General features: G+C 27.4%; 1 protein-coding gene across 1 annotated transcript; it reads left to right on the top strand.

The window, feature by feature from the left end:
- The first annotated feature begins 11,056 nt into the window (after nt 1-11,056).
- LOC124911641 (indole-3-pyruvate monooxygenase YUCCA2-like) lies at nt 11,057-12,777 on the top strand. Its single transcript, XM_047452145.1, has 4 exons — nt 11,057-11,752; nt 12,000-12,248; nt 12,352-12,477; nt 12,580-12,777. Exons 1-4 carry the CDS (start codon nt 11,057-11,059, stop codon nt 12,775-12,777), a joined length of 1,269 nt encoding a protein of 422 aa, XP_047308101.1.
- The last annotated feature ends 12,386 nt before the right edge of the window (nt 12,778-25,163 follow it).

Raw genomic sequence — 25,163 nt, 5'->3', positions numbered from 1 at the left:
GGCCTACACGGGCCAGTCCCCTCGGATCGCGGGCCTAGGCGGGTCGGGCTTGGGTTGGCAAAAAAAATCTAATCTAATTTATAGCTTTATAGGCATATGCCGCATAGCCCTAGTTTTTTTCTCTCCCAGACAGTACAAAATCAGTCAATACTCAATACTTCGCCATCGGCTGCCGACTACTTATTTGTTCCGCCTTTCTTCTCTTCGTTCTCGCCTTCAAGTGTTCGTGGATTCAAACTTGGTTCCAGCCTGCAGCAGTCGATACTCAATACTTTGTCCATTGACCGCCGACTACTTATTTGTTCCGCATTTTTTCTCTTCGTTCTCGCTTTCAAGGGTTCGTGGATTCAAACTTGGTTCCAGTTTTAGAAGCTTCACACTAAAAGTCTGAAACTTAATATTTTGTTAAATAACATATTCATTTTCGAAATGACTCCTCTCAAAATCAAGGTATTAATTTAGATGTTGATGAATTTGAAAGTGCTAAGCAGGATAAAGAATCATCTAAAAAGTTTAGGGAATCTCTATTTGGAGGAGCCAAAACTTGAATTTGTATATTATCAAGATTTGGATGTTTTGGAGCATTGGTAGAATCAAAAGAATCGGTACCCAATCCTTTCACTTATGTCATGTGATGTTTAGGCTATTCTTATAACGACTATTGCATCAGAATCAGCTTTTTCCATTGGTGCTCGGGTGCTTACCAAGTATAGAAGTTCACTATTTCTGAAAATGTGCAAACTCTTATTTGTACTCACAATTGGTTACATGGATATGCTATCGGCAATTTTATTTACAAATTTTTAATTATGTTTTTAACTTATTTGTGACTTATGACTTCATATATTAGTTTATTTTGACTTGATTTTTTAACTGTCTTCATTTTTGTGTATTTCATATGTAGATAAAAATTAAGAAGACAACGTAATAGTTACATCAATATTGTCCAAACTGTTGGGCCTTTGGGTCCAGCCCAATTAGGCATCTAATAAAACAAACAAAACCCTAAGAATGCTGCTTATTCTGTCACTTCTAGAGAGAGAAGCTATTCTGCAAAGAAGAGAAGAAACAGAGAAGAAGAAACAGAGGAAGAAGAAGAGAAGGAGGCAGTAGATCTCTTACATTTTCAACTTCAGGTTTCAATCTCTTGTTATCTTATATCTAGACTAGCTTAAGTCTGGATGAATCTGGTTTTCTCTGTTTGTATGCCTCAACTTTGGGTTTAAAGTTGAGAAGAACATTTGTATCTGTTTCTTGCTTATAGTGAAATTTGCTAGTTGGCCCCGTGGTTTTTTACCCTCCAAGTTGAGAGGGTTTTCCACGTAAATCTGGTGTTGTTTTGTTCTGTATTTGATCTTCTGTTTTAGACTTGGATAACCTGTGCATTTACCCATCTCACATTGCTAGATTACAGTATAAAAGTAATCTTCATTTCAAAATTCCCAACAAGTGGTATCAGAGCTGTTATGTTTATTTTGAAGAGTGCTTTTGTAGGTTGAGATGGAAGGCAATAGCACAATGATCAGGTTGACAAACAATAACTGGCAGATTTGGAAATCCAAAATGGAGGACATCCTTTATTGTAAGGATCTGTATGAGCCAGTTGAAGGAGATAGTGCAAAGCCAAAAGAGATGGCTGAAGCTGATTGGATAAAACTGAACCGGAAAGCAGTCGGCACAATCAGACAATGGCTTGATGATAGTGTTTATCACCATGTAGCAAGTGAGAAAAGTGCTCATGAGCTATGGAAGAAGCTAGAGTCATTGTATGAGCAGAAAACCGCAGGTAACAAAGCGTTTCTGATCCGAAAGTTGGTAAATCTGAAATTCAGAGAAGGCACAGGTGTTGCTGAGCATTTAAACGAGTTCCAGAGCTTGATTAATCAATTATCAGTGATGGAGATGACCTTAGAAGATGAGCTACAAGCCTTATTGCTATTGGGATCATTGCCTGACAGTTGGGAGACATTGGTTGTGACAGTTAGTAATGCAGCTCCGAATGGTGTGCTTACTATGAGTATAGTTACTAGCAGCTTGTTCAATGAGGAGACAAGAAGGAAGTCAACTAATACAAATAGTGCACAGGCCCTAGTCACAGAGAACAGGGGAAGAGCTGAACACCGACAACAATCAAGAGGCCATAGCAAGTCAAGAGGCAGATCAAAATCTAAGGGAAGAGAATGTTATCATTGTGGTAAAGAAGGTCACATGAAGAAAAATTGTAGAGCCTGGAAAAAACTACAGAATGAAGGCAAAAATCAGAAGAAAGATGATGAAAACAGAAATACCACAGCCACAGTAACTGCAGAGGATGTAGTTATTCTTTCTTGTGAAAAGGAACAATATCTACATGTAGAAGATCACCAAGGAGTTGAGTGGATAGTTGATACAGGTGCTTGCTATCATGCTACACCGAATAAAGAGTTCTTCACCACGTACAAGGCTGGAGATCTTGGTACAGTGAAGATGGGTAATACTAGTCACTCAAGCATTGTGGGTATTGGTGACATTTATTTGCAGACAGAACAGGGGCATCGGTTAACACTGAAAGATGTGCGGCATATTCCTGATTTGCGTCTAAATTTGATATCAGGTGATGCATTGGACAAAGATGGATTCAAGCATTATCTTGGTGGTGGTGAATGGAAACTCAGCAAAGGATCAATGATTGTAGCAAAAGGGAAGTCGTGGCACTCATTGTACAGAACACATGTGAAGGTACTCAAATATGATCTGAATGCAGTACAAGCTGAAAGCTCTCTAAATCTGTGGCATCAACGCCTTGGCCACATGAGTGAGAAAGGTCTGCGAATTCTGGTGAGGAAGCTGCACATCCCCTCAACCAAAGATGAGGTTCTAGATCTATGCGACTACTGCCCTTTTGGTAAGCAACACAAAGTCTCTTTTAGTCAAACATCAGAAAGGAAACATAATGTGCTGGACTTGGTTTATTCTGATGTGTGTGGTCCTTTTGAAGTGGAGTCATTAGGTGGCAATCGATATTTTTTAACATTTATTGATGATGCGTCTAGAAAGGTGTGGGTTTATTTTATGAGAACAAAAGACCATGTATTCAATTATTTTCAAGAGTTCCATGTCATGGTAGAAAGAGAGACAGACAGTAAGCTGAAATGTCTTCGCTCTGATAACGGGGGAGAGTATACCTCCAAGGAATTTAAAGCATACTGTACCAAATATGGTATTCGACATGAGAAGACAGTGCCTGGAACTCCGTAGCACAATGGTGTGGCTGAGAGAATGAATCGCACCATTTTAGAAAAGGTGAGATGCATGCTGAAGATGGCAAAGTTGCCAAAACAGTTTTGGGGAGAAGCAGTTCGCACAGCCTACTATCTCATAAACAGGTCACCCTCTGTTCCTTTGAAGTTTGAAATACCAGAAAGTGTATGGTCTAAGAAAAATATTTCATACTCGCATCTAAGGGTGTTTGGATGCAAAACATATGTGCATATTTCAAAGGAGCAAAGATCCAAGTTGGATGATAAAGCAATTCCATGTATTTTCCTTGGGTATGGAAATGAGGAATTTGGGTACAGATTATGGGACCCAGAAAAGAAGAGAATTGTTAGATGCAGAGATGTTGTGTTCTTCGAGGGTCAGAATGGGATAAATCCAGAAATCACTGAGAAGTCAAAGAGGGTTGATGAGTCCATAGAACTCATACCAATTCCTTTACATGTACAGTCAACAGTAACAGATGAAGATGAACAAAATGAAGAAGCCACTGAGGAAACCTCTAACATGAATGGTAGTAATGATGATGATATTGTTAATGATGCTTCTATGCAGGGGGAGCAACATCATCAAGTGGAGCCAGAAGAGCCCCAAGTAAGAAGATCAGAAAGAGAGTACAAACCTTCTAAAAGATACCCTTCTTCAGAGTATATACTGTTGACAGAAGAAGGAGAGCCAGAAAGTTTCAAGAGGCACAAGCTCATAAAGACAAAGTTAAGTGGCAGGATGCAATGAAAGACGAGATGAAGTCATTGCAAGAAAATGACACATATGAGCTTGTGGAGCTTCCTAAGGGCAGAAAGGCCTTGAGAAATAAATGGGTGTTCAAGCTAAAGAGAGATGAAAATGGAGAAATTATGAAGTACAAAGCCCGATTGGTTGTAAAGGGTTTTGGACAGAAACAGGTCATCGACTTTGAGGAAATTTTCTCACCAGTGGTAAAGATGACTTCCATTCGTGCAGTGTTAGGTCTAATATCTGGCCTAGATCTTGAACTTGAACAACTTGATGTAAAAACTGCATTCCTTCATGGTAACCTTGAAGAAGAGATCTATATGGGGCAACCAGAGGGATTTGAAGTGAAAGAAAAAGAGAACATGGTTTGCAAATTGAAGAAGAGTCTATATGGTTTGAAACAAGCCCCGAGACAGTGGTACAAGAAATTTGACTCCTTTATGATGAGTCATGGGTACCAGAAAACCAAGGCAGATCCATGTGTTTTCTTCAAAAGATTTCCTAATGGAAAATTTATAATCCTTTTACTTTATGTTGATGATATGTTGATTGCAGGACAGGATGCTCTGTTTATAGCTATGTTGAAGAAAGAGATGTCCAAGACATTTGAAATGAAAGACATGGGTCAAACACGCCAGATATTGGGCATGAAGATTACTCGTGACAGAAAGGCTAAGAGACTTTGGTTGTCACAAGAGAAGTACATTGAAAGGGTGCTTGAAAGATTCAACATGCAAGGAGCAAAGAAAGTAAGTTGTCCACTTCCTAGCCATTTGAAATTGAGCAAGAAGTTGTGTCCATCAACAGAAAAAGAAAAGGATGAAATGTCAAGTGTGCCATACTCCTCAGCTGTAGGGAGTTTGATGTATGCAATGGTTTGCACTAGGCCAGATATAGCTTATGCAGTCGGTGTGGTAAGCAGATTCCTTTCTAATCCAGGAAAACAACATTGGGAAGCAGTGAAATGGATTCTTAGATATCTAAGAGGCACTTCCAATTTGTGTTTGAGTTTTGGAAATGGTGAACATGTGCTAGAAGGTTACACTGATTCTGATATGGCTGGAGATCTGGATCACAGAAAATCCACTTCAGGTTATGTGTTTACTTTTGCAGGGGGAGCCGTGTCATGACAATCCAAATTGCAGAAATGTGTGGCTTTGTCAACCATAGAAGCAGAATACATTGCAGCCACTGAAGTTGGTAAAGAGTTATTGTGGTTGATTAGATTTCTCTTGGAGCTTGGTATGCAACAAGAAGATGCAGTTGTTTTCTGTGATAGCCAGAGTGCTATAGATTTGAGCAAGAATGCTACATATCATTCCAGAACTAAGCATATTGATGTGAGATTTCATTGGTTAAGAGATGCAATAGAAAGCCATCAGATGAAGCTGAAGAAAATTCACACTGATAAGAATCCATCAGACATGTTTACGAAGATAGTTCCAAAAGACAAGTTTGAGCTTTATTGTCGGCTTGTCGGCATGAATACCAAGTGATGACTTGAAGATCGGTGTACCTCTCTCCGTGGGCTGGAGGGGGAGATTGTTGGGCCTTTGAGTCCAGCCCAATTAGGCATCTAATAAAACAAACAAAACCCTAAGAATGCTGCTTATTCTGTCACTTCTAGAGAGAGAAGCTATTCTGCAAAGAAGAGAAGAAACAGAGAAGAAGAAACAGAGGAAGAAGAAGAGAAGGAGGCGGTGGATCTCTTACATTTTCACCTTCAGGTTTCAATCTCTTGTTATCTTATATCTAGACTATCTTAAGTCTAGATGAATCTGGTTTTCTCTGTTTGTATGCCTCAACTTTGGGTTTAAAGTTGAGAAGAACATTTGTATCTGTTTCTTGCTTATAGTGAAATTTGCTAGTTGGCCCCGTGGTTTTTTACCCTCCAGGTTGAGAGGGTTTTCCACGTAAATCTGGTGTTGTTTTGTTCTGTGTTTGATCTTCTGTTTTAGACTTGGATAACCTGTGCATTTACCCATCTCACATTGCTAGATTACAGTATAAAAGTAATCTTCATTTCAAAATTCCCAACACAAACAAGGATCAAATGTTCTAGAGGATGCTGATGCAGACATTGAAGAGAAAGACGATGAAGGAGAATGATTTGACATGTATTATATCTCGATTGATGATATTTAAATAATGTTGACTTTACTGAAATTTTTATTCTATGAAAGTTTCAAATTTTAGTTACTTTGTTGAACTATTTAGTCAATTAATGTGTAACAATAAACAAGACTCTTGTTTGGTGTATTATGACTATTTGATAATATTCTTAAGCTCTTGTTTTCTAAAAGTATTAATGATTTTTATTTGTAGTGAGACAACCAGCGGGCTGACCTGCCTAACTTGCAACCTACCTTGGGTTGAGAATTTTCAGCCCGTCGGGATGGAGGGCTAGCCCACTATCGACCCGTCAAACGATGGGTTTTGGTGGGTAGACCCGTATCGTCATGGGTTGGCCCATCTGGCCGCTTTATTTGTGGGTACCCATTGTCATCTTTAAACGTTATTCATTGTGAAATTTTTAGTGAATTTAAAATTATATTATGGTTAGTCGTATATGTCACGAAAATATTGAATTGACAACTCACTTACTTTTGCATTATTGATGAGTGATTAATATATGAAGTCTTTTGTGAAGTATTATTGAGATTAATTTGGTGATACCTGAGTTTTTGAGTAATTGTTGAGAAGTTTAAATTGATGCGACTAATATAATAGACTTGTATATTTTAGTTACCATCCCAACTATTTTTTGGTGGACTACTTGGTTAGAGAAAAAGTGTCAAACTTTTAAACTTTTAATGATTGTAGTCGTTTTATGTGTATCATTTATAATGATATTATTACGTTTTTTGAGATTCGTTCTGGAAAGCCTGTAGAGTCCGTAGCGGAGGAATTCGTTTAGTCACATAAGTTGTTAGGGAGTTAATCATTTTCTCGAGAACTTACGAGCTCGATAACTTATTTAGTACCATTTTTTATTTTAATTTTCTTTTAATGTAATGTTTTATCGTTCTATTTAAACAATTTTTTTTTTCTTTAGTATATACATTGATTTAAAAAAATATATATATATTGAATTGAATGAAAGTAACAAATATAGAAGTTTTATTTTTTTTATACTCATTTACATATTTTTCTCATATTTGAAAGAAATAAACAATTATAATAATTAAAATTAAAAATAAAATATACAAACTTCAATACTTTACATTGATGGTTTATATTTATAAATTATTTATGTCCATCACAATATAAGTGCCCAATATTTAACTATAAAATATTAATTTTATTATATTAAAATCTTAAATAAGAACAATATTCAAATATTTTGTTTGGTACATATACTCCAATCCACTACATCGATTGTAACCATGAGATTGAATTATTTGGTAAAAAAAATAGTGTTATTTAAAAAAAATATATGTTACTCAAAATGTTCTGTATAATTTAGAATTCACTGCTATAATCTTTTTTAAATTGTTCGCATATATATTAAAAATTATAATAAGAACAAAAAAAACTTGATACGTGTAATATTGTATTATATGAAAATAAAAATAAATTGTGCATTCAATTTGCAACACCTGTCTCTTGTAATAGTATAATGATATCACAATCTATGAAACATGGACAGTGTGTATAATGTTATTTAGCAAATAAATAAATAAATGTGGGTCCATTTTTTTTAGAATATTTTGCTATTCTTAAGGAAAGAAAAGTATAACACTTTTTATTTATTTAAATTTTAGAGCCATATATAACATGCCACTCAACTATGCAAACATTTACAAATGCTCAAAAGTGGTTGGATATTAGGATTCTTTAATGCTTAATCATAATAAATTAATAATAAAGGTCATGATTTGACCACACTATAAATTAAAATTGTTTTTAATATGTTTTCCGACTCATATTATGCGAATCAAAGCTACATTTCGAATAATAATAATAATAATAATAATAATAATAATAATAATAATAATAATAATAATAATAATAATAATTTATTATTATTATTATTATTATTATTATTATTATTATTACAGTTAAAGTGTGACATTAATTATAATTTTTTTATATTTTTATAATTAAATTATTTATTTATCTAATTATTAAAAAATAAAAAAATTTATATTTATTATTAATTTTATATATAATTTTCTCGTTATTTTCTTAAGTTTACCTTCCTATATGTCGGCCCCATTTCAAATTTTTGAATTCGTCCTACACGCTGAATGAGTAATTAATTTAGCTTATTTCAAAAATATTAGTATTTTATTTTTATAAAAAAAATAATGTATCTGATTTTATGTATATGTAATAGTGTAATTAAGAAAAAAATGATATACAAAAATTAAGAAAAGAAAAAATATGCATTATTTCAAACAATTAGCTAAATCATTTAGAAAATAAAAACAATTCCAAAGTATTCATTAAAATCAACTAGATGTTTGTAAAAGCTTGGCCCAGTATATTTGGGCTTTTGTTTTTGTTCACATGGGCTAGAGTTTATTTTTATCTTGAGAAGTTACTATAAGTGTATGAACGAATGGAATTAAAATATTATAAATTTCATATTTAAATGAAAATTGATTATGATTTTATTTTTTTAATTTGAATTGATTTTTAAAATCATATAATTTTAGAGTAAGAATAAATTTTAAATTTTAAAAGAAATTTAAAAAAATTCATAATCCAAATTTCATTTAAATATGGAATTTACAATATTTTGTTGTAAATAAACTATTTTAATTTACTCCAAAAAAAAATATAATATATATTTGTTTAATTATATTAATTATTTATAAGAAATTTAAAATCATAATAATTTGACTAGTTTAAAATTTTAACTAAATTATTCTACTCTAAAAAAAGAAATAAGATTTTACAAACAAATTCAAATTAAAAAAAAATTAAAAAAATCAATGATAAAGTTTCATTTAAATATGAAATTTATAATATTTTAATTCAATACGGTCGTAAATTTATATTAACTTTTAATATAAAATAATTTATTGAAATTTACTCCAACAATTATACTGTAGTTGGACCCATTAGTTAGTTATTACTCTCACCCTTGATAATGATGGGATTATATCTTTCACACTTCACATTCAGCACCGACTATGACAATGAAAAACATAAAATAAATTGTGGTCACAAAAATTAAAATTTTATACTAAACTATAGGAATAAAAATAAATTATGTTAACAAAGTTAAAAATTGATACTAAACTATAAACTACAGGGATAAATATTCTGATGATACTAAATTATAGTGTATAATATTTCAAATTATCAAAAATATTAATTTTATTTTGTTTACTAATGAGGGATTACAAAATAATTTTAATTCATTTTACAAAAATTTCAATATATATTGTTAGTGTACATATTTTAAAATTTTCTCTAAATAAATATCTAGTTACTATGATAATAATAGAAATTAAATTAATTTTTTTTTTCAATATTCCTTTTCAAAACATAATAATATTTTATTTGATTGATTCATTATTACTTTAATTACTCTAAAAAAGTATAATATATTTTTAAAAAATATATATTTAATTTTTTTTACTATTACTCTCAAATATATATAAATAAATAAGTTAACTAATAAAATATATATTTATAAATTAATAGATAGAAAGAGAAAAATTATTAATTAATGAAGATTAAGGAGAATTTATCACATTATTTGCTTCAAATTCATTGTTATTACTTTTAAAATATATGTATAAATTAAATATCCCCTATAAAAATTTATTATAATATATAAAAAAATATTAATTTAATTGAGATTTTTTTAGGGTTGTAAAAAAAACCGGAAACCGATAACCCAACTGAACCGATAGTTTACCGGTTTCATTTTACTGGTTTATTCGGTTCTAACGGTTCCGATTAATCGGTTGTTTTACCGGTTAAAAGTTTTGATTTTCGATTGAACTATTTTTCTAGCGGTTTAACTAGTAACCGGTAATAATTTAATCATATCTATTTATATTAGTTATTTTTGTACATATTAGATATATTATAAATAATATATATATTAATTATTTTTAAATTTTAAATTATAATTTATATAAAATTGTTTTAAAAAAATCTCATCTATGGCTATTAATTAAAAAATTAAATCTTTTGAAATATATTATATTATTAAAATAATAAAATATATTATAATATAATTTTAAATATATTTATGAAATATTGTTATAATATATTTTATTATAACAATAATTATAATATATTATATTATAACATAAATTAAAAAATAAAAAAAAATAAAAGTACAACCCAAACAAAGTTTTTAAAAAGAAAAAAATTATTTAATAACTTTAATACTTAATTTAAAATTTGAATTATCGGTTCACGGTTTTAACCAGTACCGATCCGAACCAGTATAATCAAAATCGATAAAAATGATATCAATGCTGATTGGTTAATCAATTTGTAAAATAAGTAATAAAATCTGACTTAACCGGAACCGATTTAATCGGTTAATCGACCGGTTGAACACCCATAAATTTTTTAAATAAATGATAACATTATATCAATTGCATAGGATCCCTTATCCTCTTCACATCTCAAACAAACCTTTAATTATTTTTAATTAGCATTTCTCTCACATTTTATTTTTTTAATATATATATATTTTTTTTTTCTAAGATATTATTCTAATATTATAAAAAATAATAATATTATTGTATTTATTTCCTATTAATACTAAAATGACTATAATATTCCAGATAAGATATAAGAATGGTAACTCAATATATAAGTTAATAAATATATTTAGTAAGTATATATATGAAACATTTATATATGTATATTTTATTTTTTGAAAAAATGACTTAGTGTAATTTTATTAAAAATAAAATAAAATAAAATAAAATAAAATAAAGGAGGGAAACAAACAAGGAAAAAAATATATTAAGCTATGTGTGTATATATATATATATTCTTGTTAACCAAATTAGAACATACATTTGCCTTCTTTCTTCTTCTTCTTCAACTATACATCTTCATTAAGTTGTTTCATACATATTTTGTGATGGAATTCTCTTATCACCTAAAGGAGATTGAAGGAAAGAGTGTTCATGATTATGTCGATTTCCTCGGTTCAAAAATGGTCAAGAGTGTCCGGGTTAACGGTCCCTTGATAGTTGGGGCAGGTCCATCAGGTTTAGCCACAGCCGCATGTCTAAAGGAGAAAGGCATTTCAAGCTTGATTCTCGAAAGAAGCAATTGTTTAGCTTCTCTATGGAAACACAAATCCTATGACCGTCTTCATCTTCATATTCCTAAACAATATTGTGAGCTTCCACTAATGCCTTTCCCTTCTACTTATCCAACTTACCCAACAAAGCAACACTTCATATCATATCTAGAGGATTATGCACGGCATTTTGGGTTGGTTCCATCGTTTGGGGAGACTGTCGTTAATGCAGAGTTCGATAAGGTAAGTGGTTATTGGAGGGTGAGGAGCCAGACCAAGGGAGGGGAGATCAAAGAGTATGTCTCTTCGGAGTTGATTGTCGCCACGGGTGAGAATGCTGATGACTTTGTGCCGGAGATTGAAGGAGTCGACGAGTTCTTGGGGACGGTTGTTCATAGTAGTTGTTATAGGAATGGTGAATGTTATAGAGGAAAGAAGGTTTTGGTTGTTGGATGTGGGAATTCAGGAATGGAGATATCTTTGGACCTTAGCGATCATGATGCTATGACATCTCTCGTTGTTAGAGATTCAGTAAGTTATATTACTCACACAAAATATTTCGAGCTTAAATGAAAACATCTTTTTAAAGATAAATAAGTTTTTTTGTTGAGGGTTTTAAATTAGGGTTTCTATCAACTTGATAATTATTTATATTTTTAAAATAAGGGTTGGGACTTGGAGTTCTAACATAACACAATCTATACACAAACCAATTATTTAATTTAGTTCTTAATACATTATTATATATTTACATAAGTCAAATTTCTTTTTCTTTAAGGTGCATGTCTTGCCTCAGAAGATGTTTGGAAGATCAACTTTCGGCATATCTATGAATTTGCTCAAGTGGTTCCCCGTGAAGATCGTAGATTATTATTTGCTCGTAATGTCATGGATCATACTTGGGAATACAGCTCGTTATGGTCTAAACCGACCAAAGATTGGTCCCCTCGAACTCAAGGGCATTTCTGGAAAGACGCCTATCTTGGATCTTGGTACACTAGGGAAGATTAAAGCTGGGGACATTAAGGTAGTTATATTCTCTATTATTCTAAAAATATTTTTCTAATTGTTACGAAAATAAATAAAGATTGATAAAGGGCGATGTTGATTCACGTTTATGATAATTAAAGGTACGACCCGGAATAAAGAAGGTAGGCCGTGACTCAGTCGAATTCGTAGATGGAAGCATGGAGGAGAATTTGGATGCTATCATTTTGGCGACAGGTTACAAAAGTAATGTTCCAACTTGGTTAAAGGTACATGATCTTATTTTTCTTTCCAATTTATTATTAGAATTAATTAATCAAAGTATCAAGTTAATTTGTTAACCTTAATTTGTTGGTGAAACATTTCATCAGGAGACATGTTTCTTTTCCAAAAAGAACGGGCTTCCTCAAAATCCTTTTCCAAGAGGATGGAAAGGCGATAATGGTTTGTATGCTGTCGGATTCACGAAACGTGGCCTGCTCGGTACTTCCATGGAGGCAAGATGGATAGCGGAAGATCTTTTTATTGCTAGGAAAAAATCTATTTTGAATTATGTCTCATTAATATAAATTGTCATTAGGGTTTGTGCATGGTTTCTTGTTGATGAACCTAGCTATATTTGTTTAGGGTTATCTCTACTTTGAGTGGTTTTTGTTTTTATTAATGTTATTTTGACAAGGAAATTAAATGATGATCATATATGAGAAAAATTGTGATTAGTTAATCTTACTAGATCATTTTATTATATACATATATTTTCTTTTTTTGAAACTAACTATTTGTACTATTAAGTAACATCATAGAGGAAAAATAAAAGTATATAAGGAAAACATGACAATCAAAGAGGAAAATCGATCCAAATACAAAAAATAAATCAAATTAACAAAAATTAGATTACATTTTATTTTCTATCATTTCACAACTCATCCTTAGTTAATTTCTCCCTACAAAACCTCTTAACTCAATCCAAAAGAAAAAAGAAAAATTAGTTGATAATGAAAGAATGCATGATTTCCTCAATAAGCCAACTATCATATTCCAAACCTTATTTGAAAAATTGCTCAATTGAAATATGAATAGCTAGTGATTTTTTAAATCGGACTAGATATAAAAGATGACTTAATGGTGTTGAAAACCTTGTCCATGTCAAGTATTTGATGATCTCGGTGAGTTATAAATGGTCAACCCAAATAATCGTGATATAATATCTTAGCAAGATCTATAAAATTTTCACGTTGGTCACTATTATACTTTGTTGAAAAAGGTCATGGGAATCTTATGGTTTTCTAACAAATAGTAAATATGTGATTAAGGAAATTGTCGTTTCTCACCGTTATTAATTGTACGGTGAAATCACACTCCATCTTTCGTTAATATTTGGAGTCAATGTATAATTTTGCTATGGTAGAATGAGTTTTGTCGAAAAACATTTGGTTGTAACTTGTAACCTTATTTATTTTTGAGTTGATTAAAATATTTTTTTTTGTAAACAAAAAGAATGTACGTACCTAGTTAGAATATAACTAATTAGTTAAATAGATAATAAGAATTTGTAGGGAAAAGAGTAGACAGTGATCTTATGGTCGGGGAGGAGGAAGGAGACGACAATCATGGTCCATTCACACGTGATTGCCATAACTGGAAAGCATGCAAAATTTACATGCAAATAATATTATTATATATATATATGCAATATATATCATTTTCAAATAAATGATCAATATCGATTACTCTCTAATATGAATGGATGATGAACAGTATATTACACAGTACGTACGTAGTACATTAATTAATCAAATTAAAGTGATTCATGGATCATGGTCGGTTGAACATGTTATATCACATTTCCATTTTTAGCTCATGATTTTCTTCACCCAATTGGTCCACCCCGAAGACCCATCTTAATTTCAAACATCTCACGCGCACAAATCATACTTTAGGTATGGGGTATCACTGCAAACTTCATGTATGTGCCCTCTAATTCAAAATATCTCATTTTTAGTTAATTTCAAATGGTTCATTTTTAGTCAACGGTAGATTTTATCGTATTAGGTTAATTGAGTTGTATCCCGGGCTGTCCACTGACCTAAAATGTGACAAGCCTCTAACACAGTTTTAAGACATAGGGTCGGATCGTAGATTTGGTGCAGTACCTTGCACCCCTCGTTATCTCTTAAATCATCTAAAGTTCTCGATTCTCTTGTTCATTTCTTTCTACGTGAGTTTAGATGTTTCTTAGAACTTGTTCGAATCTATAAGGAAACAAACTTTATTATATGTTTGGTTTTTTTATATAATTAACTTGGTATATTACATAAGAAATTATAGGGTGGGAAAAATATTAATAAGCAAATGTAGGGGAATAATGTGTCACATTTAAGTGAATTGAAATTTTGAAAAAAATATTCTCCTATTAAAAATTTCAAACCACTCAAAATGTGACACATTATTCCTTGCCCTTTATCAATATTTCTCTCGCTCTTTAGCATTACTCATATTATATATATCTATCACATATAATTAGTTTTTTTTTTTAAGAATCCTTTTAAAAAAATATCTCAAATCTTTTTTAATTAGCTTTTTGGACTATGTATGGTCATTAATCAATAAACTTTGATATAGCCTTAGATTACCAAGTTAGCATATGGCATAAATTTCAAAACTTTAATGAAAATAATGATATTCCATACTACATAAAAAAAATTAGATTCAAAATATACCAACGGAATATTAATGTATCTTATGTTGTGTATGAATAGTTGACTTGGTTTGTAACAAATGAATGGTCCCTAGCTCCTTAAATTCACATTTTGGTTATAAATGAATTATATGTAAAATTAATGAAAACCTGTTTTTACTATTTCATTCATCATGTTCCCATTAATGTCGGTATGAACTCAATATTATATATATGCATTGACCCTACTCAAAACTCTCCTTTAGTATGCCATCAATTGAAAGGGATGGATCCTTTCTTACTTAGTCAACATATATAATATTATATATATATATATATATATATATATATATATATATATATATATATATATATATTGAAAATATTATATACAATGATATTATAAAACTAATAGTAGTTAAGAACAACAAAATCATAACATCATTGTAGAGAATTCAAATAAATAAATAAGAATTTATTTAAATATATATATACATACATTTAAAACTATCAAAATAAATTATTAAATATTTAGATTTCAGGTAATCAAATGTCTCAATCTCATTAGATATATAAAAAACATTAATGTATAAACATAACAAAATATGAGTAGAAAATCTAAACAATCAATTAATCAAACTAAAATTTAAATATTCCCACCACATTAATGTACAGTATATGTGTTCTTTAAGTGGTTTAATAAAAAAAAATATTCATTAATAAGAATTCGTACTAACTCCAAACTTGAAATATCTTAATTACAACCAGATTTGGTGGATCAAAATCACATATTAAGAAATAACCCCTATCCTTAAGATAGGGGCATGCATTACAAATTGATTATAATCAACTTGTAAAATATTCTTTTAAATTGATCATTTACCTTTGTATGGGTAAAATGAGGAGAATTAATACAAAATCTAAAAAAGGCAAACTAGGGTTGATCACCTATTGAAATAGGTTTATTTTTGAAAAAAATTAAGTACTTTCATATTTAGTTGATTATACTTTATAAAAACCATATATTAAAGTCAAGATATTATCTGAATTTTAGATTTCTTACCATATACATACAATATTCAATGATTTATATTAATATGCAGATTTATAAATTAATTTTAATCAATTTTATTATTAATCAAATAAAATTAATTACACCATACTAATATATATAATAACAAATTCAATCAAAATTTTGTTTTAAATAAAGATGAAAAGATAAAATATATATAAACTTTGGTTCAAATTGATTTGGTTCGGTTATTTTAATATATCAATTTTTATTATCATATATATATATATCATATTGAATTGAGTCGTTATAATAGTTGAGTGATAATTCATTAGGTTGTTTAAATAGCAAGAGTCGGTGCCTAAAAGGATAAATCACAAATTCGGTTTATAATTTTTATAAAGTCGTGCTAACCTTCTAAAAATAAAAATAAAATAAAAAGTTCAACAACAATTCGAATTAATTTATAAAATCAAAACTTCAACATCTTAAAAAAAAAAAATCATATACAACCTTAAATTGGCTGCCAAATATTTATTTCCGGACATGACACAAAATACTCAATAGTAAGAGAAATGAAAAACAAATGGATTATGTTAAATCTAAATGGGCCTAAAACCCATATGGTGGACTATATTCTAAAGCCTTCCATCTCATTGGATCTCTTAATTGGGCCTTGTTCCATTATAATATGTCAGCTAAGACCCAATTAATAAAACTTATTAATTACAAAATAATATTAGTCATTTTTTTATCAACCAATACTCTTTTTTCTATAAAATATAACATTTCATGAAAATTCTACATCAAACAAGCCCTTGATGTTAAGAACAAATATTTAAAAACATATTACATATAATAAATTGTTTGGATCCAACAATAATATCATTAATTTTGATTGTGATTGTGAACAACTATGTGCTCTGTCATTAGTTTTATTCAAACACAACAAACAAAAAAACATAATATATTGGCCATTGTTTTAATCTGTCAAACTTATCAATCAACTTTATGATACGTTTGGCAGCTGTGTATATCAGTTCTAACGCTCTAGCATGACCAGCACAGTTCTGATAAGGAATCAAACTAGCCCGAAAATGTATAGAGACAAAAAACATATAGGAGACAGAAAAAACAGAGAAGAAGGAAAGGACCAATAACTAGAGTCTGACTCTTTTGTTCTGTCCAATTTCAGTTTGTTTTATTAAGAAGGGAATGACTGGTCTTATTCTATGTCAGTTGTATTACAGTGTGCCACTCCACACCAAATCCCAGCCCAACCCACAAAAAAAAATGTTAGAAAATGTGCAAGCAAGCATACATGTGCATAACATTCTTTAATTACTTTTTCCTTCTTTAGACTATATTATATATATATGATATATCATTCTCATATCCTTTTGACAATCACTATCTCATCATTAATTCAATCTAATCCGACAATTTTTTTGTAATGATTTGTAGTTTGTTATAAATATAATACAAAGATTTAATAATGTTTTTATTTATATTTTTTTCATTTTTCTAAACCTAAACTCGGGATTAGTTTGCTTTAGAAAATTTAAAAATTAATAAAATGTATGATATGAGAGCTTTAGATAAAAAAAATCAATAATCAAAGCTCTTAGTTGATAAAAAAAATAACAATTTTTTTTTCTTTTTAAGTGATTATATTTATGTACAAAGGATTTAGTAAGATGGAAGTAAAGACAGATTCAAAAATTCGAGTTTGAGTAAGTTTAAAAATTATGAATAAAACGAATAAATAAATGTAAATTTTTCAAAATTTTATATGAATTAATGAAAAAAATAGTGAAATAATTTTATTTTTAAATTAATAAATTATGTAAAAAAATGGGGTTGGACTTCAGAATTCGGTCCACCTAAACCCTAATAGATCATTATGTAATTAATTGTATATTTTAAATATATTGTCAAATAATGAATCAATGAGGATTGGGGAATAAGAGCTGATATCATGTACTTTACACACTTGATTTTGTGGTTAGTTAAGATTCTCCATAATTGAGGCCTTGTGTAATCCTAAAAAAAATTGTTTGATTTAAAGTTTATTGAGACATTTTTACAAAATATTCTTAGTTTTAAATATTTTAAAAGTTCAAATTATTGTTTGTATGGTTTAAAAGAAATAAGTAATATGAAGGTTTCATTTTCATAAAAATAAATTCTAATTAAAAAATAAAATAAACCCTATCCTAAGTTGTGAGAAAGAGAAACACAAAAAAGCACATAATTACAAACTTTTATTCACATGATCTCCCTTGTACTTCTAAATACACCCAAAAAAAACAAAACAAAATAATATTATAATAGCTTTGTCAACTTAAGACTGTTTTGATATATGAATAAATTGAGATTATTGGGGTAATTAAATTCAATTATTTAACAAATCCGATTACATCACATTCTTATTGAATTAAGTCATTTTCAGTCATTTATTTTAAAATAAAAATAAAAATTATTCAAACAGGGTCTCAAGAAGTACTCTATCTAATAAATATATATAATTTAAATCATAAAATCACTTCATTTTTGAATTAAAATATTCTTATTTTTATTTTATTAAATTAAAATTTTTAATATAAAAATATATTTGGATCATTTATCCTACAAAAAAAAATCTCAAATAACTTATTTCTTGTATCCAATTATGTTTTTTTTTTTCAAAAAACTACATATTCTAAAAGTGCCAAAGATCAAACAAGCCTTTATATATATTTGTTATTTTATTTATATTTACATTTTAAAAATTATAAAAAATGAAACTTATTTTTATAATTTAAATAATTTAATTCATTAATTATAATATTAAAATGGTTAATTTGTTTTTTCATATTAAAAAACATTTGAATAATTTATAAAAATCTCACATCACTTACTTCTTCTTTTTTCAAATAATATATTTAAAAAATTGTCAAACAAACTCAAACCTTTTTGTCTGTATTTATTTTCTCCATTGAAATTTGAAACTATCAACATTGCATCTTTATTTATTTGAAAAAGAAGCTTTCCCCTTCCTTTCCGCTTATATGCTCTTCAAAAAGTTCCCTATAATTATATATTTTATTTGAAAAAAATTCAAATAAAACAATCATATTTAGCCTAACAAACATCACAATTTTATTTAAATATTTTTCTTATAGAAAAATAATATATTTGATTAAATCAACTTATATATCAATCATTTCAAATTTAAATACTTTTATTCAAATTATTTCATTTATTTTTAATCAATTCAATCATTCACTGTATATAATATTTCAAATTCACTTGGAGTCTCATTTCATTTTCAAACACATTATAATTTTTTTATTAAATTACATCTTAATAGAGTATCTTAGTAATTTATTTATTAAATACATAACAAGTGACATGTTTTGATCCTCCTCCCCTATTACTTAGAAAAAATAGTCATAGGTGGTTCAGGTACAAAATACTATCATTACTTCTGGATAATCTATATATAACTAATGACGCTTAATTTAAAATGTTAAAAGTGAAAAACACGCTCTCTTCACAGTCATCCACAAATCAAGTCATTTTTCTTTCCTAATTTAATTATATTAATTATTTTCTCTCTCTTAATATATATACATTTATTTCATAATATATATATATATATATATATATTTCTCTTCCTTAATATAATTATTAGTTTCCTCATTTTATATGAGTTTCTATTTCCTATCATAATTATATTTCCATAACTACTAATTTATCTATAATATATTTTCTAATTAATTTCAGTTTTTATTTTTCTCTCATTATATATATATATAATTAATTAATTTGTATAACTAATAATTAATTTATTTTTTATTTTATACAAGTTATTTAGACAACACTTATAAAATTTTTTAAAAAAATATATCTTAAAAAGTTTGGTAATCATTGTTTATGAATAAAATTGAAATATCAAAATAATATTATAATCCATTTTGCAAAATTTTGAATGAATCTATTTAAGGTAAAATTGAAACTTCTCCTTATTGAGCTTATTTTAAAATAATCTATATATAACTAATGACGCTTAATTTAAAATGTTGGAGGTGAAAAACACGCTCTCTCCACAATCATCTACAAATCAAGTTATTTTTTCTTTCCTAATTTAATTATATTAATTATTTTCTCTCTCTTAATATATATACATTTATTTCATAATATACATATATATATTTCTCTTCCTTAATATAATTATTAGTTTCCTCATTTTATATGAGTTTCTCTCTCCTATCATAATTATATTTCCATAACTACTAATTTATTTATAATATATTTTCTAATTAATTTTAGTTTATATTTTCTCTCTCATTATATATATTAATTAATTATATATATTAAGTTTCCTTTATTAAGTAATGAAAAGTCTTTTTTCTAAATTATTAGTCTTCATATTTATTAAATAAATTTTTAATAAAATAGTTAAAATATATATATTTATTTTCTCCTCATATTTATTATATATATATATATATAATTTATCTCTCATAATTAATTTGTGTATTTTATCTCTTTTTTATATATATAATATATTATGACAAAAATAAATATAGGGTGACATCTACGCTCTCACTACAGCTCACATAGACTTATTATATTTTTTTAACATTTTATAATTGTTTCTCTCTTATCATAATTATTAATTTATTTTTACTAATTCATTTTTATTTTATTTTACTAATTTCTCTTTCTTAATTATTATTTTTATTATTTTATCTTAATATAAAAAACGTTCAATTTAATAAATGAAAGATTAGAAATAAATAAGATAATATATAACTAATGACGCTTAATTTAAAATGTTGGAGGTGAAAAACACGCTCTCTCCACAATCATCTACAAATCAAGTTATTTTTTCTTTCCTAATTTAATTATATTAATTATTTTCTCTCTCTTAATATATATACATTTATTTCATAATATACATATATATATTTCTCTTCCTTAATATAATTATTAGTTTCCTCATTTTATATGAGTTTCTCTCTCCTATCATAATTATATTTCCATAACTACTAATTTATTTATAATATATTTTCTAATTAATTTTAGTTTATATTTTCTCTCTCATTATATATATTAATTAATTATATATATTAAGTTTCCTTTATTAAGTAATGAAAAGTCTTTTTTCTAAATTATTAGTCTTCATATTTATTAAATAAATTTTTAATAAAATAGTTAAAATATATATATTTATTTTCTCCTCATATTTATTATATATATATATATATAATTTATCTCTCATAATTAATTTGTGTATTTTATCTCTTTTTTATATATATAATATATTATGACAAAAATAAATATAGGGTGACATCTACGCTCTCACTACAGCTCACATAGACTTATTATATTTTTTTAACATTTTATAATTGTTTCTCTCTTATCATAATTATTAATTTATTTTTACTAATTCATTTTTATTTTATTTTACTAATTTCTCTTTCTTAATTATTATTTTTATTATTTTATCTTAATATAAAAAACGTTCAATTTAATAAATGAAAGATTAGAAATAAATAAGATAAAAACGTTAAATTTTATAAATGATAAATTAATGAGAATTAAACATAAATAAGAAAAAAATAATATAAATAGTTGTGAACTTTTCTTTCTCTTACATGTTCTTTTTTTACTTTTCCGTTTCTCACTTATTTATTTATTTTTACTTAGGATTTTGGTGCGGGACACTATCATGCACTAGATGAGCGATGAAGCTGAATGACAGCTTCAACGTTGAGGATTTCGAAGTGTAGCGGATGAATTTTAAAGACAATTTCACTCTCTAAAGACAATTTCACTCTCTCCTCGACCTGTAGTAAGCTTTCTATTCTTTTTCTTTTTCAAAAAAAATAAACAGCATATATCTAACGAACCCTAAACTATTTATCTTTTACGGTTAAAGGGATGCAATATTAACTGGATGATGATCTCATTGGCCTTTTGTGTTAATTCTAACCTATGATCATTGCCAATTTCGAAAAGCTGATGGATTTCGAAGGCGATTTCACTCCCTCTTTAGACCACGTTATATATATAGATTTTAAAAGAAGATTTGAAGAGTGAGAACAATTTAATATTATTTTTTTAAATAAATTAAAATATTTATAATTTTTTATTTTATTAAAAAATATAAAAATTATGTGCAAAAATATATGAAATATATATAAAAAATGAGAAAGATAATAAATATATATATATATATTTATATATATATAAAAATGAGGGAAAAGAAAATAAAAAAATTAATTAATTATTAGAGTTATAATATATATATATAGGATGAGAAAGAAAATAAAAAAGAAAATTAATTAAGAAATATATATTATTAATATGAAAGATCAATGAATATTTAATATTTAAGATGGAGAAATTTGTAATTTTAGTGTAAGTTTAACCAATCCTATTAAACGTCATTATATATATATATTATTATTATATATATTATTATTATTATATCATAAATATTTATATAAAAAAATAAATAAATATTTAATATTAAATATAAGTTTATATAAAATTAATGAATAAAAATAATATATATAATACATATAATAATAAAAAAATATAATTAAGAAACAAAAATTAATAAAATAAAATAAAATTTAATTAGGAAAGTTAAACTAATAATTAAAATAATTAAAGTAAGAGAAATAAATTAGTAATTATGTATAAGTAATTTTGATTGAAGAGAGAAATTCTTATAAACTGGGGTAATGTTTAATATTGGTTTTTAAAATTTTATTTGTAAAATAATATAATTTTTTTTGTATTATTATAAAATTAATGATAAAATATAATATATATATAATGAAATAGAAAATAAAATATAAATTAATTATTAGGGTTACAAAATTTATATATATATATATAAATATTAGTTAAGAAGAAGAAAATAATATATATAAATTTAGGAGAGACGCACTTAATATTATGTTATATTATGTTTGTATTTCTAATAATTATTTTTTTTTTATTTTTTCTCTTCTCATTTATATATATATTTTTCACATTGTCTTATCAAAAAAAATTGATAAAAAAAGAAATTAATAATTACAAAATGAGAGATAAATTAATAATTATTATATATTTTTTCAAAAATTTGATTCTTTTACTTATTTATTTATTTTCATAAAATTTACTTATATTATCAAACCATTATTAATAATTAATTATACATTTATATTATATATTTTCTCTACATATAAATATATTCTCTTATTAAATTAAATATTTTATAAAAAAATTATTTATATTTTTCCTATATTATTTTGCAAGTATATACCTACTAATAATAATTTTCAAATTCTCTTTTATAATAATTACTAATTTAACTCTTATTTTATAATTACTAATTTATCTTTTTTTTTCGTTAATATATATACTAATTTATTTCTCTTACCATAATTATTAATTTATTTTTCTTATTTTATTTTTATTTTATTTTCTCTTACAATAATTACTAATTTAACTCTCATTTCATAATTACTGATTTCTCTTTCTTTCCATTTTTATATATTTTAATTTTTTCTTCATAATTAATATTTTTTTTAAATTTCTTTTATAACTTTAATAATTAATTTATATTTTATTTTCTCTTTATATTATTTGATAGATTTCGCGATGCTCCAATTATTTTTAATGTTTAATTCAATCCAGAATTTTTTAGATAAAGAAATAATGCAGAAGCCGGTTGTGCGAGAAGATGAGATTGACGCACAAGAAGATGTGGCGTTCATCGCGTCGTCTTCTACTAACATTCACGCTGTAACTACAGGTATCCTTAAGGTACACATTGATTTTTCTGAGTTTCGATTGATCTTGTATTCTGTTACACTTTTTGGTAGACGACCGACCTACTAGAAAATTGTTCTGTTGCAGGACATCGTAGATGGTGACTGCATCGTCTTCTTCCCCCGATGAGACGACGGTGGCGATGAAGACGACGAGGAAGAGGAGAGATGAGAAGAATCGGAGGAGTCATGTGATAGTTGTAGGATATCAAGTGTTCGACGAAATGACAAAGAGAGGTTCTTACTTTCTAATCTTTTTTAATAAATAAAACTTTTATATAATTTTCAGATGAGAGTGCACCCTTCACCATTTTCTCAACTTTTGATTCTAAAAGTTGTCTAAATAAATTTTATTCTTCCTAATTGCTTAAAGTTTGAGCCAATTTTAAACTTTTTTTATAATTGAATCTAGGGTTAATTATGAGATTATATAAAAATTCACCACTTTACTTCAAACTCTAGGCATTGTTTAATTCGATTATGACATAACAATGGTTGTCACAGATTTGCCTGGTTTACTCGAGGGCGCTCACCGAGGTTTTGGTTTAATCCATGAATTTCTTAGTCACACAGAAAGATGTTTTGTTTTGGTAAAATGAAACTATATATTCATTAATGTCATCATACTGTGCTACTGCTTCTTTATAACCATTATGAAAACCAGGTACAAGTTATTGATGGTTCATCTAAACAGCCAGAATACGAATATGATTCAGTTCAGCTTGAAATATAATTGTTTATTCCAGAACTTTCTGAAAAACCATGTTGGGTTGATTATAAATAAATTGATCTTCCAAAAGCATATGAGAAATGGGCATCATTCAAGGAAAATATTAAAGGACGTGACATTATATGTTTTTTGTATTAGTGCTACCACTAGAAAGGGTACCCACAATACCTGCAGCTTATGAACTCATACTGGCTCAAAGAGAAGACAATATAAATAAAGTTCTTACCCTTTATTTAAAAGAAATCTTAATATCTCTAGAATATTTAAAATCTTATATTAATGTTTAGATACAAAATTGTTTCCAAATATTGCTCTCTTTTAGAGTAGGATGTCTCAATTTTCATTGTATCTCAACTAGGGACATCTTTCTGTATCTATAAATTTATTAGCAGTTTTTCAGAAGTATATTGCACACGTGTTTATGAATGAACCTATAAACATATTTTTGATTATGATGATGATACAAAGCATAAATTCTTTATTTTTTATGTTAGATTCTCTTTTCATTACTAAACATGAATTGATAATTATATAACTGACAATTTTTCATTTCAGTTACATAGATTCAGAAACATGTTTGGTAGTTTATAACAAAATGGATCATCCAGAAGCACATGAAAAATGGGTATCATTCAAGGAAATTTTGAAGGATGGGGTATTAAATGTTTTTGTATGAGTGTTGTCACGGGAAATGGTACCTTAGAAGTGATATATGCAGC

The sequence above is a fragment of the Impatiens glandulifera genome, chromosome 8, assembly GCF_907164915.1.
Source record: "Impatiens glandulifera chromosome 8, dImpGla2.1, whole genome shotgun sequence".
Taxonomy (NCBI): Eukaryota; Viridiplantae; Streptophyta; class Magnoliopsida; order Ericales; family Balsaminaceae; genus Impatiens; species Impatiens glandulifera.
The sequence above is the reverse complement of the archived record's forward strand: the minus strand, read 5'-3'. Positions and strand labels throughout refer to the sequence as shown.

Bases quoted from the DNA above. Each gene is read 5' to 3' on its own strand.
- LOC124911641 (XM_047452145.1), top strand. From the start codon at position 11,057: ATGGAATTCTCTTATCACCTAAAGGAGATTGAAGGAAAGAGTGTTCAT. The intron at 11,753-11,999 runs GTAAGTTATATT...TTTTTCTTTAAG, and splicing joins CTCTCGTTGTTAGAGATTCA to GTGCATGTCTTGCCTCAGAA. The intron at 12,478-12,579 runs GTACATGATCTT...ACATTTCATCAG, and splicing joins ATGTTCCAACTTGGTTAAAG to GAGACATGTTTCTTTTCCAA.